This window comes from Typopeltis vanoorti, chromosome 18, assembly GCF_054136105.1.
Source record: "Typopeltis vanoorti isolate ZY-2024b chromosome 18, IOZ_Tvanoo_1.0, whole genome shotgun sequence".
In the NCBI taxonomy this organism is placed as follows: domain Eukaryota; kingdom Metazoa; phylum Arthropoda; class Arachnida; order Uropygi; family Thelyphonidae; genus Typopeltis; species Typopeltis vanoorti.
The window spans coordinates 46,481,478-46,497,064 of record NC_143566.1 but is presented as its reverse complement, the minus strand read 5'-3'; the positions used below and the strand labels follow the sequence as shown (position 1 = coordinate 46,497,064).

General features: G+C 35.2%; 1 protein-coding gene across 2 annotated transcripts in view; it reads right to left on the bottom strand.

Annotated features, from left to right (window-relative positions):
• Positions 1-15,587, bottom strand: part of LOC150096630 (meckelin) — a 575,505-nt gene that overhangs the window by 405,433 nt on the left and 154,485 nt on the right. For both annotated transcript variants that reach the window (XM_090408005.1, XM_090408006.1), the window contains one exon: positions 6,071-6,207. In XM_090408005.1, the coding sequence (XP_090264131.1) occupies positions 6,071-6,207 (137 nt within the window). The remainder of the gene's footprint in view (positions 1-6,070; positions 6,208-15,587) is intronic.

Here is a 15,587-nt window from a genome sequence, read left to right as displayed (position 1 = left end):
GATGTTAGTCACGTGTGCGACAAGGGTGTACATTATCTCCACTGTTATACATCTATACGGATCACATTATGAAAGAAACTGGTATTAAACCTAATATCAAAATTGGAGATGTTAACTGCAGCTCTTTACTTTATGCAGATGAATTTATACATCTGAATAAATCCAGTAGACGTCTGTAAGACTCCTGGATGAAATTAAATAACTGCTGTAATAGATGTAGTGTGAAATTCAGTATTAAAAACACAAAAATAATGAAAATAGGCAGGAACACTGAAAACATCAACTGCATCCTGAATGGAGAACTTATAGAACAAGTAAAACATTACAGCTGTTTAGGCACAGTTTTTAGTGCAGATGGCAAATTCAATCTGAAAATAGACAGTAGAATTATCAAAGCTGGTATGGTAGGAAGTCAACTGAATATGTTTATATGGAATAAGAGAAAGATTAGTTAAAACACTAAACTAGCTATATATAACATAGTGTTCAAGCCAATTTTAACTTATGGATCTGAGAGCTGGGTTAAAATAAAACTCTTGATCAAAAACAAGACCACAGACATGATGGTCCTGAGAAAGATTAGGGGACTGAACTATCATATTTAAAATGGGGATATCAGGAAAGAAGTTGACATTGTTAGCATTCAGGAATGTGTTAGCAGAGCTAATCTCAGGTGGTATGGTATAGTATGGACACTTAAACAGAATGGGAAATGTAAGATTTGCTAAACAAGTGTTCTTGGCAGGAGGGCAGGAAAAAAACCCAGAGGAAGACCAAGATATAGGTGGATTGATACAATAAAAAGTGCTTTAGAAGACTGAAATATATGATATTATAATATTGGAATGTTGAAAGATAACAGGCTAATCTGGAGGAAAATTGTTGATAGGAAGTTTGTAATGATGTAATGTTTCATGTAGTACTATCATAAGATCCAGTACACCTCCTGATGGTATGTGTCAGGAATTGATGATGATGATGAGGTTATGATTTCACCCAGTGAAGTTCAACAGCCAACCTTCATATCCTAGGGTAGACTTGGCACCTGTACCTATTAATACAAAAATCTCAAATACAAAAATAGTATTGAGAGCCATCAACAGTATTAGTTGTTTCATGTTCTGCATGAAAGATATGCAAAAACACCAGGACTACTTTGAAGTTTTTCTTTATTTTACTGAATTTTTCACATACTAAATTACACAGGGCCTTTGCTTTCATTTACTTAAAATTCTTTTGTCAGAAAGGGCTTAAAATTAAATTTCCAAGATATTACAAAAAAAAAAAAAAAAAAAAAAAAAAAAAAAAAAAAAAAAAAACCTCAATCCCAACTTTAAAGTTATAACACATTCTATTTAATGCAACACTCAAGGGACCAAAAATTATCAGCTTTGAAATAAACAAATTCAAATTATACATCTCATATAAAGTAACTTCCACTCTTCGTTTCTTGTCAATCAAGAGAGCAGACTAAAAAAATTCAGAAACCAGAATTTTTAAAATCATGTGGATGCACTCTTTCCTCAAAATCATGTTTAAATAAATTCCCACTAGAAAAAAGAATGCCTGCACAAACTGACACTAACTACAATTGTCAACAGCTAGTCACTACCAAACATTTCCCTGTAAAAATAATCATACTTTAAAATTATGAATATTTTTACAAATTCTTTGTGTTAGTATAATATTAGTTTGGGTTTCATAACAGGTACAATGGCACTTGCGATCTGCCCATTACTGATAATATTATTATTCTCAAAATGATATGTAAAGCATTTGAAATTTTGATGTACTTACTAGATTCTGATAATTATGTTACTTTCAATCCTTGTTATTGTAATTTAAAATTATCAAGCGTTGTGTTTTGTAAAGACATTCTCGTTATGCTAATAGAGACAACATGTCAGCAATTATACGTAACTTCTCGCTTGCCATTTTATACGGAGCATGCATGCTTGCTGAGGAGATTGATGGGTGATTGACAGCTGACAGAATGACCATTCGGTATCAGCGTAACAAGGAAAACAAGAGAGAGAGCTAATGGAAGTTTAAGAATGCAGACTGGAGAAAGTTTGTTGTTAGAAAGTCTAAGTTTTTACATGACAGTTGGAAGAATATTAATAGAAGATTCCGAAAAGGAATCGTAGAACTTTGAACTGGAGGAGTTGAGACTGTCAACAAGTATTTAGTAAATAAAAGAAGATATTGCAGTTGATTTTTTAATTGAAACTGATTGGAAAGTTTCATCTGTCTTAAAGATGCCGGATCTATTTGTTATTTCCACTGGAAAAGGTGACGGAGTTAGCTCAACTTAGATATGTTGTTTATGAAGCAGTAGAAGAAAGCTTTTTTCTGTGGTACAGTAAATTGTGTGTTAAATTGAACTGCAAGAGGTAAGAATATTTATACTTCAGTGGGACAGGAAGAATAATATTGTACGCTATATAAGGGAGAAAAAAAGGATCCCATGGAAAAGAAGTAGAAAATTTTATATTTTCGGAAAAGGCCCTAACAAAGAAACTAACTATGAACATTTTGTTGTCGTGAAACATTTAACATATGGAAAGTATATGTTAAACAATCCAGTAATAGAATGAGTCAGAGAATGGGTGATTTTTATATTTTTGGATAAGAAAATCTCTAAAGTGTAGATTTATTTTAGAAGGCCTTGGATTCAGTATTTTGTAGTTATGTAATTTTATTTAAAGTGTATATATTGTTTTAATTTTATTAAATGTGTATATTTTTTGCATTTGGTCTTGAATCAGTGATTTTCGGGATTCTAAAAGAAAAGTTAAAAGAAAAAAGAAACAGTTAAAAGTCATTGCACCAATCAGAATTGAACCCTTGTGTAAATACTAACACTCATAGTAAAAATTTTCTTTATAGAGATGTGTAAAAAATAAAAACAATCTTTTTACAGCCCCTGTTGTCAACAGCAACCATATTTAGTTATGATATGCATAACTAAATCATTTATTGCATAACTAAATTGTTTATTTCAAGTATGCGTGCAGACTCATGTGAACGCCAATATTGAATAACTGCAACATGGCTAACTGGGATGTTATAACTCAAATTGTTGTTTAAGTGGACAGGATTCAGAAGGATTTGTGTATTTGCGTACAATGGCATGCCTGTTAGAACAACTTGAAAAAATACAATGTTTTTTATGTAACAATTATGTGTGGCGATTTTTTACCTGTATTTTCAAGTTTTTAGATACTTCAATGTTTATTACTATTCTCTTCCTTTAAGAATACCTGACGAAGGCTATTATAAGCCGAAACTAGTTGTATTAATCTTATTAAATCTTTATAAGTAATCTCAGTTTTTATGTCATTAAATCTATTTTTAAATATATATCAATTCCACATATGAGGCCAAAACTCAACACAACAGTGCCATGTGTGGAGAAGTAATTAAGGATAAAGAAGGAACCTATTAATATATTTCTTGAATAACTAGTGGTTGTAATTCATTGCCAGTTGCAATCCAAAGAACAGAGGAAAACAGAATGTGAAAGAGAAAGTGAAAATTTCAGTTTGTTAAGTTTTAAGCTGAATTTGTATGAATGTTAACCAGTTGCTGCTCATATTGTTGTATAGTATACAACAATATAAGAAAGTTAGGAATGATGGCGGATAGCTTAAAGAAGAACATCTAATAGAAAATCAATGAGACAAGCATAATCTAATAATAATCTAAAAGCACTCTTTTGGATAGGATCAATCATTTATGGTGAGGCTTTTTGGTTTGCCATCTTAAATGTTAGAGCAACATAGGAAGGCTTTGCAGATTTAAAATTTTATAATGTTAGTACATGTACAGATGAAAAGGTATATTCTGAATAGAAAAGAACAATAAATATGTGCCAGAAAAAGATAGGGATGTAAGTTGGCCTAAGAAGAGATATAATATTATCTCTGGAGATCAGTAAATGAAATGAGATCTTTCTTATGAAAAAAAAATTAAACAGTGTATTCTGGTTATGGTATGCAGATAACACATGGTTCATAACTAGCTTAATTTCTAAGATCACAATAGAACTTGAATTAAGGGCTAAATGAATATTACTTTTAATAAAATGTAAGACTTCATCATAATTCCTGATATATATCCTCAAAGGATGTATGAGATATTATGGTAGAACTACATTATTAAGTTCATATATCCAGCATAAAAACTATAATATAACAACTATAGTTTTAATAGTTGACCAAATTATTGCGACTTTACCACACCATGTAGATTGTGATGTAGCTTGTTTTTTGTATACATGCATATACTCTAGATGACCTTGATATGAAGGCCAAAACTTCGAGTGATTATTGTGGTTTATATTAAACTGAAGTTTTACATTAACACAGTAGTTGTTTCCATAATTTTTAATAATGACTGCTGATCACATTGTGACCATGAGGGAAAGGATCAATGAAAGTAAGCAGGAAAACAGAAACACACTATTTAAGAAAAAATTTAATGAAGAAAACAAATTAAATATGGAAATAGATATTAAGAATAATCAAGAATGGTATGGGCAAGAGTTAGTTGAATGAACTCATATAGAACAAAAGAAATCAGTAAAAATACCAAACCAGCAACATAAGGTTGAGATCAGGGCTCTGTGGAGGCCAGTCAAGTGTAGTGATGTTTATGTTCATAAACCACACAATTACAGCAGCAGTATAACACAGGGCAATGGTAAGTTTCATAGAAACACCACAAAGTAGGAAACATTGCATTGTCTAGAATGTTCAGATGCCTCTCAGAGTTCAATGTTTGTGGCACCACAAATAGAGGTCTGAGACCAAACCAGAAAAAAAAAAAAAAAGGATTATACAATCAAACTGCCACCTTCAAATTTCATAGTTCAGGTTATGCACTCTGGTATCTGGTAAGAGACGTTTACCGGGTATCTGCCACACCAACACCTGTCCATTGCTCAGTAAAGGGTGTAGCATGATTCGTTGCTCCACAACACAGCTTTCACATTCTATTGTACACACTCTTTGAACCATTGAAGGACACTGCTGCATATTAGTTCAGGTAATGCAGGACTTGCATATTGTAGTCCAACCATAGAAATCCATGTTTTGAGCCTTGGTTCTGAATGTTTTGTGCAGATTTATGTTCCATTAGATGCCTGGAACTCCATATTCAACATGTTGGCCAACAAATGGGCAGTTTTTGCATATTATCATTCATAGCACCCTACACTCATGTTCAGTGAGTGTGGTGGGTCATCCACTGCAGGTAGCACTTGAGGTTGACTCTCTGCACTTCCATCTCAGTATGGTATCATTGATTATTGACCAGGGATAACCCAATTTGTCAACAATTTGCCGAACAGATAGGCCTGCAACATGGTATATTATAACAATGCCTCTTTCAAACTCCATCAGTTCCCTTTTCGTAAGTATTTCACTCAGACACAATTGCACTGAATTGGGAGCATCATATTCCTCCTATTTATACCAGCTACAAAGATGTGACTCATTACATGATGCAATGCACCTTGCCCATAGGGGGGGGGGGGGAGTGTCCATTGACTCTTTCTAAGCAGCATATATAACAATGTTCAAATAATTTTAAGATATGTATTTGTAAGTTACATACATAAAACAAAACTGTTGATCAATACTTCTGAAGAATATTAAGACAAAGAATAAATGGCATCGATGGTGAAACAACATTAAAAATGAAAATATTTGAAAAGACCTTGTCATTATTAATAATGTAAAAATTTTCAAGGAAAACTAATAAATAAACTGAAATGATCACTTACACAAAATGGAAGATCAAAGATTAGCAGGTAGTAACCAACATAAATACTGTTACTAAATTGATGCTGTTAGCAAAATGTAAATACTAATGCATTCAGGACTGCTTTAGTAGATATAAAAATGACAGCAATTATAGACACCTGACATATAACACATGAACTAAAACAAAACCATGAGACTATTATTGACTTGTGTTATACCAGATGATTATGAATATCATAGAATGAAAAGATAAGGTTAATATTCTATAGATTCAATTCACATTTAAAAGTTTATAAATTCACCACTGAATCGGACGCCCAGTTGCCGAACTGGTTAACTTCAAGTATTCAGAGCATGCATCATTATCTCCGCTGATCTTGTAATTCATTAGGACACACATATTTGCTAATACTTGACAAGCTGTAATATTTTTTCTAACCTATGAAGAAAAAAAAAAGGGTTTAATAATAAAATATAACTTATTATGATACAAAAGAAACCAATAATAGTAACAACAAAATTGCTGTTACTATTAACAGACAAAATTAATTTCATATATAAAAAATAATGCATTTCGTTTTAATTATATAACAACATTCTTTATTTGTGTTGGTGGAATATTCTGAAAGACAGTAAGATTTTTATGTTTGTATACAAATTTAAGAAGAATTCAAAATAAGAAAGAAAGCTGAATTTGTTACACTGATTGAGGCAGTATGCCCAAAGATAATCAGCGTAAGTGAAAAATTGGTTCTCTGTGGGTGATGTACTGTCAGGAATAGAAATAGAGGGATATTTTCCAGAAGAATAAGAAGGTGAAAAGAGGAGGAAGGGGAGTACTGTTAATGCTCGCAGATGAACTGTGCTGTGGAAGTTGATAGTGCATGCCCAGATTTTGAATCTGAGTGGTGTGAAGTAGAGAATACTGATTGTGAAATGTTTAGGCAAATGTTGAGCATGTAAAAAAGAAGGTGATCTTGATGGGAAATTTTAATTACAGGAATATAGATTGGAAAGCAGAGATAGTGTATGGGAACAAGGAGAATGAGTTTGTTAAATTTCATGATATCTTATGGAGTATGTGACGAAAGCAATAGAGGTTTTAGAGTGTTAGATTTGTGATATCTTCACAAGATGTGGTTGTTAATGAGATATTAACACTGAGCTGGTTGGTGAGAGAGTGATTGTGAGGTTAGCTGGGAAGTGGCTAAACAAGAAAAGGTTACTGTCAAAAAAAGGGGTATATGTGGAATTATAAGTTGGGTGATCAACCAGCATCAATATGTTGGGTAGATGAATTGTGCAGAAAAAGATGTTGACAAGCATGGGAATTCATAAAGCGGTATCTTACATAAGCATTATATAACTGCACACTAGAAATTAAGCGAGTAAATAGAGCAGGAGTGAAATGAATGAGCAGTGAAATTAAGCAAGCTGTGTTGGAAAAGAAAATATTGCGGGGGAGGTACAAGGCAATTGGTGGTGATGAGGTTCATTAGAAATAAAAAAAAAAAAAACTGCAGGTAAGAAAGGTTACGATCGTGGCAAGAAAGAAAAGGTGCAATATGAGAGGAGATTGGCTGGTCAGGCCAAGGTTAATTCAAGGGAATTCTTCTGAAATATTGCAAGCAAGAAGAATAATTATGGCAAGTCGACATTGGTGGATAATCACAGTAGCAGAATGACCGTTGCAAAGAACACAGGGGAATTATCGAATGAGCACTTCATCAGCGTATATCATACTGATGTAAACAATGCTGTGCAATATGTAGAAGGAAGGCAAGTCTTAGGATAATTGAAAGTGAAAGAATCAGAGGTATATCAGGAGTTGATTGAATGGATGACATATCACTACGTATTCTTAAGGAATGTGCATAACAGTTAACTATACTCTTGACCTGGCTATTTAATTACTCTTGTAGTGAGTAAGGTTCCTAAGAAGTGAAAAAAAGGCAAAATAGTACAACTCCACAAGCATGGCTCTAGAACAAAAGTTTCCAATTATAGACTGGTCTGTATAACAGCAGTTGTACTTAAGGGATTGGAGAAATTGGTTAGGAGTAGAATAGAGAATTGGATTGATGGGCATATGATTCTTTATGATGGTCAGCATGGATTTGTAACAGGTGGGTCTTGTTTTAGCAATTTAGGATAAGGTAACAAGTGTGTTAGCTAAGGAAGAATCATATAGTGATCTTCTTAGACTTTGCAAAACCGTTTGATATCCCATATTTTATCCTATCACTTGGTGTACAAGCTACAGAGGATAGTATACTGGTTAGACAGATCAGAAATTGGCTCTCTGAACAATACCAGCAAGATATGTATGATGAAGCAGCAGGGTGTCAAAAAAGGAGGGTAACCAGTGGCATACCCTAAGATTCTTAGGCTCCTTGCTGTATAACTTGTTTATGAATGATATATCATGTGAACTGACTGGGGATTATCAGTTGTTTGCTGATGATGAAAAGTTGGAGAGAATTACAAAAAGCACTGCTGATGTTAATTCCCTTCAGGAAGTTTGAATAGACTTTTGGTTTAGACAAATGAGTGGAGTTGCAGTTTTACTATTAATAAGTACAAGGTATTGCATTTTGGAGTCCAGAAATATAAGGCTATGTATTATACTGATGGTGCTATACTGCAGAAGATGGATGATATTTGAGATCTGGGACTGAAGGTTGACGGAAGGCCAAAGTTTAAAAGGTATATTGCAAGTGTTGCAAAGACTGCACATTGTATTGCCAATATGATAAGAGGTGCACTAACATGTAGGGATGAGGAGGTGGTTTTGGCACTGTATAAGGCACTGGTCAGACCACATTATGGACTATAGTGCTCAGATTTGGTTACCTGGTTTTCATTGTGATATGGAAACATTGGAGAGAGCCAGAAACGAGCAACTAAGATAATATCAGGGCTCTGGAATGTTAGGGAGAGAGAGAGAGAGAGAGAGATTAAAGGAATTTAAACTGCAAAGTTTAGTGGATAGGAAAAAAAAGTGGTGTTACAATAGAGACATTTAAGTTAGTGAGGGGATTATAAAAAGAGTGAAATGCAAGAGGGGAAGAACCAGAGACCATCCCTGGAAACTGTGTAAGAGTTTGATGAAGAGGAGGTGTAAGGAGTAGATTTTTTACATGGAGAATTGTGGGTGAATGGAAGGCATTACCAGAATGTTGTTTATGGGGCATTTAGGATTTTAAGATTCTATATGATAAATATGTTGTCATTTGATGACAATATTATTAGCAATAGTATAATTAACATCAGATCTTCAAGGAGTAAAAAGACTCATCTTGCTGTAGCAGGTTGACTCTCACACACAAAAAAACTGTGCTCTAAACTCCTTCATTTTCTATACAATGCACACTCAAGCAATTCATTTCACTCACCAAACACTCTCATACAAAGAACCTGCTTCATTACTCCCTTGTTCACAGCTAACATTGTATTCCTCTACTCTTATGAAAAATTTCATCCACATTAATCTGTTAACAATCACATCCCCCCCCCACCCAATCTATCTTCATATTGCTTATTCCAAAGTCCTAATACTGACTTAGTGAATATTCTCTGAACTTTATTATATACTTACCACCTTAAAAACTTGGTGACTAGATCTGAATACATAGTCCATACGTGACTGAACAAAGCATTATACAAGTAAACCATATTTTTCTTGCTTCCATGTGTTATAATACACCTTATCATCATAATCCATATAATGTTCTCCAGTTTTAGCAGTGTGACTCCTAAACTTTAATTCTCTGTCTACCATCACTCCCAGATGACTCATCTCCTCTACCTTCTTCAAAATGCGTTCATTAAATTGTATTTTATAGAAGGCCTGATACAAGTGAACCATAACTTCCTGGCTACAATGTTAAAGTCCTCTTCATCATTACCATAATCTGTTATGATGTCCTCAACTGACAGTGCCACTCACTTGTTTGTTCACAATCTATTCAGATTCTGCTATTAGACCATAACTTCTGCTCTATTCCTAATAGCTCTTCCCAAATGTGCAACATCTGCTAATAGCTGCATATCTCAAGTTAAGCATGTTCCAATATCATTAACATACCAGTTAAATAAAAGCAGCTGCAAAATAGATCCCTATATCACATTACTAGTGACCTTCCTCCTTTGGGATACTTACTCCCCCATATACAACTCACTGATACATATCTGCAGCAAGTCATCTATCCAATTCACTAATCTATTACCCAATCCCATCTGTTGCAGTTATTAGCTTATCATGTGGCAATCTATCAAAGGCATTCAAAAAAGAATATAAGTATACCACTGTATATTCATCTTCCCTGTCCAAGGAATATGCCACTCACTTGTTTGTTCACAATCTATTCAGATTCTGCTATTAGACCATAACTTCTGCTCTATTCCTAATAGCTCTTCCCAAATGTGCAATATCTGCTAATAGCTGCATATCTTAAGTTAAGCATGTTCCAATATCATTAACATACCAGTTAAATAAAAGCAGCTGCAAAATAGATCCCTATATCACATTACTAGTGACCTTCCTCCTTTGGGATACATACTCCCCCATATACAACTCACTGATACATATCTGCAGCAAATCATCTATCCAATTCACTAATCTATTACCCAATCCTATCTGTTGCAGTTATTAGCTTATCATGTGGCAATCTATCAAAGGCATTCAAAAAGAATATAAGTATACCACTGTATATTCATTTTCCCTGTCCAATGAATATGTCACTTTCTTATACTACATAAGCAGAATGCAAAGCATTACCTACCCTTTAATAAGCTTACCATGAACATCAGAAAGAATACTACTATTATCAATATAATTCTAAATCCTAGCATTCTTCAATTTAACTACAATCCCAGACACATACACAGACTGGACAATAATTTGTAGTCTCAGGCTTATCATTCCCTTTATGAAATAGTAGAACAATTCTACTCTGTTTCCACTTCAAAAGGGTAGAATAAAATTGTTCTGTTGAAAGGCTTGATACAGAAGGATGCTAACTTCCTGGAGAATTCCTTTAAGATGCCTAGTGATACGTTGTCAAGCGTTGCTGCCTTATTAAAATTAAATTTCTTTACTTGCTCATATGCCTCCTTCTCACTAGCTATCAGTCCTCCCCTCCTTCAACATATAACATTACTCAAGTTTTTCACAATGCTGCATTCATGAGGATGAAATACCCTGCTAAACATCAAACACCTCAGCTATATTCCTCTGCAGCTGTAAATCTACCATTTTCATCCACTAACATCATTTTCCTTTAATCATTCTTTCCTTCTTCCTTCCTTCTACTTGCCATATCAAAAGCGCTCTCAGGATGTTTCATGGCTTGAATGGTCGATTTCTGCTCATAATGCACTTCTGATATCCTTACTAACCAGGATACCTTCCTGGCATTGGGTTTGGTTAAGAGTTTAGCAGTGCAAAGATAGCTAAATTCAATTTGTGCCAATATGGATCCCATTAGTATGCAAGGTGATAATTACATAATAAATAAATACAACAACAACATAAACATGTATATAAAAACAAGTGTAAAGACATTCATAAAAAACACAGATAAAGCTAACTATGTATTAAATGTCTATATACAATAACTACATTAAATAAAAATAATATATCCAATATGTACACAATCTATATACAGTGATAAATACTGATGTCCTGTAAAAATTTAAAAATGAAAATAGATTTAATGTATCTGTTTAAATCTACCAACGTGTATAGGGCTCAGGTGGACTGCAAATATGACTGAAACAGTGACTTCATTCAGAGAAAAATGAAGGCAGTAAATTAAAATGTGAGTGATGGTTAATCTAGTGCCACTTGCACTTATCACTCCTCAACAGGAAAGAGTATACCCATGCAGAGCTCAGCAAGAATAACTTCATCTTTATGGTCCCAGCATAGACTGCCAAACTTTGATTTCAGGCTTGATTTAACAGAGCATGTTGTTGGTTTCTCCATTCCAGGTAGATTATAAGACAGGATAAGAGTTTCTGTCTTATAATCTGCCTGTAATTGGTGTAGGGGTCAGGCAGATGGTTGACACTTGAGAAACAAGCTGACCTAGGTGCACACTCATTTCCCTTAATCTGAACGTAGCCTGGGATTTAAACCAAAGTGCACATCGAAATGCAGCTTCCATAACTGAGAGATGACATGCTGGATACAAGAGTGTGCAAGATGTTTCTGCAACTTTACACTTCTTACTGCCTATACTGCATCTTTAATAACATTGCAATCTTATGTAGTTCAAAGCAAGCTCTATGGCATACTACACAGCAGTAAAGTTGTTACATTCTACTGGAATCTCAGAAGATATTATGCAGTCTTCACAGACTGCATAATCCCAATCCCATTAGTACCTCCGATTTTGAACCATTTGTGTAAACAAAAATCAGAGTATTCCATTCTATGGGCATGAAAGAGTTGCACTGACAGATGAAATGTTTGGGTAGCCTGCAGAAAGAAAAGCTGTATGGTGATAAATGTGAATGCCATAGGGGTGGTGGTATATTTGATAGTGTCCATGCAATATTATCTACCCTAATACCTAGAACTTCTAAGAGTGCTTTTGTTTGCAAAACAAAGAGTTGTACAGCAGTCTAATGAATGTTTTATGTATGTATTTATAGTTTAATGAATGATTTATTGGTGTTTTGGATTCAATTTAATGGACTTAAGTGTGTAATTTTGGTATATTATTGGAGCTTTATTAGCGTGGTTAGTATACTAAAGTGTTTTATAACATAATCTATGTCGGGAAGTCGCCGCTAGATGAATTCGTAATGTGTAGTGTTCGTGCAAGCTCCAGATAAGATAAGTATCATTTTCAGTTATCGATACAAATTACTTAATATTGTGTAGTTTTGTTTTGTTTGCCTTGCGTATTTTAGTGCGTCTATTTTTGGTGTGTTATAACGTATAATTTGACAAAACACGTTGCAAATAAGGATGGCACCTGTGCGAAGGAAAATGGTGGCCAGTAATGAAGGTTCGCCATCGTTATCAAAGAACGGTAGCATAAAAGAAATGAGTCAGTGTACTAGCTGTGAAATGTACGCTTTGCGGAGTGCGGTCGGAGTGTGGTTAGATGATAATAAAGGATTGAATGTGTGTATAAAATGTAGGGAGAATGAGGAATTGAAGTGTATTTCGGATCGTGAGTGTGATATTTTTGTCAACCTTCAAAATGAAGGAAATAGGGATATGACAAGAAACGGCAAGGTTGTACATGAAAATTGTGAGAGTGTGAATGTAGAAAGTGTGAATGATAGTATAAATGGTTTCTCAGAGAACAAAAAAGATGAGATAGATGCATTGAATGAGATCGCGTTGTTGAATAGTGCGAAAGAAAGAGCAAAACAGCAGCTAGAGTGCATGAACAAAAGTAGACTGAATGAACCAACTAATAATAAAAGGTATGACAGGAAAAATAGACGTATGAATGTGAACATGAACAAAATGAAGGATAGAGTGTGTATGGAGACTCGTTAGTACGAGGTGTGTTAGTAGAGGATTTGACAAAATCGTACCAACCTGGTGCGACCATAAAGGACGTAACTGCGTCTATTAGAGAGCAAAAGGAAAGGGTGAAAGAAATGACTGTTGTGGCAGGTACGAATGATTTGAAAGGATATAAAATGGAAATGATAGAAGACCTGAATGAATTGTTTGAGGTAGCAAAAGAAAAGAGTGAGAGAGTTAGAATGATGAGTCTTTTGCCACGGTATGACAGTGAAATGTTTAAAAGGAGGGCTATAATTGTGAATGACTTTATGCGTGGGTTATGTATGACGAGTGGTGTGGAATTTATGGATGTGTGGAGTGAGTTTGATGGGCGAAAGGATCTATATAAGATGGATGGCTTGCATTTGAATGGTTACGGTGTAAGAAGACTTGAGAAAGTGTTGCTGAATGTAGTGGATGTGCAAATTCAGGGAAACTAGATTTGTTGGGGGGGGGGAGTAGAGATACAGTCCTTATGGAGGCAGTTGAATGTAAGAATGAATATAATATGCCAGCGCAAATAAGGACAACAAATCTGAGTGGGATAGTTAATATAAGGCATCAAGGTAGGGTTGGGGCTAATGGGGGTCTTAAATTCATGTACACTAATACTAGGAGTATTAGGAACAAGAAGGAAGAGTTTTTGGCCATGGTTGGCACTTCCAGACCACAGGTTATAGGTATTAGTGAAACATGGCTGACTGTAGATGATATAAATAGTGGGATTGAATGTGATGGGTATAGTGTGTTCAGGAATGACAGAGAGAATAAAATGGGGAGAGGAGTATTGTTGATGATAGCTGATGAGCTACAGCCAAGGAGAATAGAAGTTGAATTGCAGGATAGAGAAAAGAGCACATTTGAGGCCATTTGGTGTGAGATTGTGGCTAGCAGAACTAAATATACAATTGGGTGTTGCTATAGACCAGGTGATGGAAAAGATGGTGGTGACAGTATGCACAAGCAAATAGAAGAAATGGGTGGAAGGAGGGTGATTATTATGGGAGATTTCCACTATGGTCGCATTGATTGGAGTGAGGAGAGGACACACGGGAGGAAGGAACTGGATTTTATGCGGTTATTAAGGGATAACTATCTGCGACAGCATGTAATGGAAAATACTAGGGGTCAGAGAGTGCTTGACCTAGTAATTACATCTGAGGATTTGGCTGTAACAAATATGACCACATTGCCACCAATCGGTGAGAGTGATCATAGGGTCTTAACTTGGGAGGTGGCTAAAGGTGTAGAATTTTCAATTAAGACAGGGTACATGTGGAATTATCGGGCTGGAAAGTATGACATGCTTAGGAGTTTGATTGGTTCAGTGCCATGGCATGTACAACTGCAAGGCCTAGAAGTTGATAGTGCATGGGAGGTAGTTAAGAAGTGCTTGCATGAAGCAATGGCTGACTGTATACCTAGAGTCCGAATAATAAATCAAGTAGGGGTTAAATGGATGAATAACACCATTAAGCTTGAGTTGCAAAAAAAGAAACAACTATGGAGGGAATTTAAGGAGAAGGGTGACCGGCAGGCACATGAACGGTATAAAGCGCAGGCCAGAAGGGTGACGAATGTGGTAAGAAAAGCAAAAAAGGATTACGAAAGAACATTGGCCATGCAGGCTAAAGAGAATCCTAAACAATTTTTTAGATATGTAGCAAGTAAAAGGAAAAATGTACATGGCAGATTGATTTTAAAGAATGCTGATGGTAGGGACGTAACTGAATCAGTTGAGATAGTTGAGTTACTGAGTGAGCACTTTGCAAAAGTATATCATCCAGGTGGTGACATTGCAGAAACGAATAAACCAGTAGATTATACGGGAATTGTTGTTAATGAAGTGGAGGTGAGTAGTCTATTGCATAACCTCAATGTCAACACATCTGTGGGATTGGATGGTATACCAGCTCGTGTTGTACGAGAAGCAGCTAAAGAATTGTCAGTACCCTTGACCATTTTGTTTAATTTGAGTCTCAGGTCTGGGTTAGTCCCGAGCGGGTGGAAAGAGGGGAAAATAGTTCCACTGCATAAAGGTGGTTCCAAGACTGCTGTTGTAAATTACCGACCGATTAGCATATCAGGAATCATTGTCAAGGTCTTAGAGAAATTAGTCAAGAAAAGAATACAGGATTGGATAGATGAAAATGGGATATTTTATGGGGGACAACATGGTTTTGTGAAGGGTAGATCATGCCTCAGTAACTTGCTCACGTTTTATAACACAGTAACGGCTGAACTGGATAGGGGTAATGGGTTTACAGTGATACTACTGGACCTTG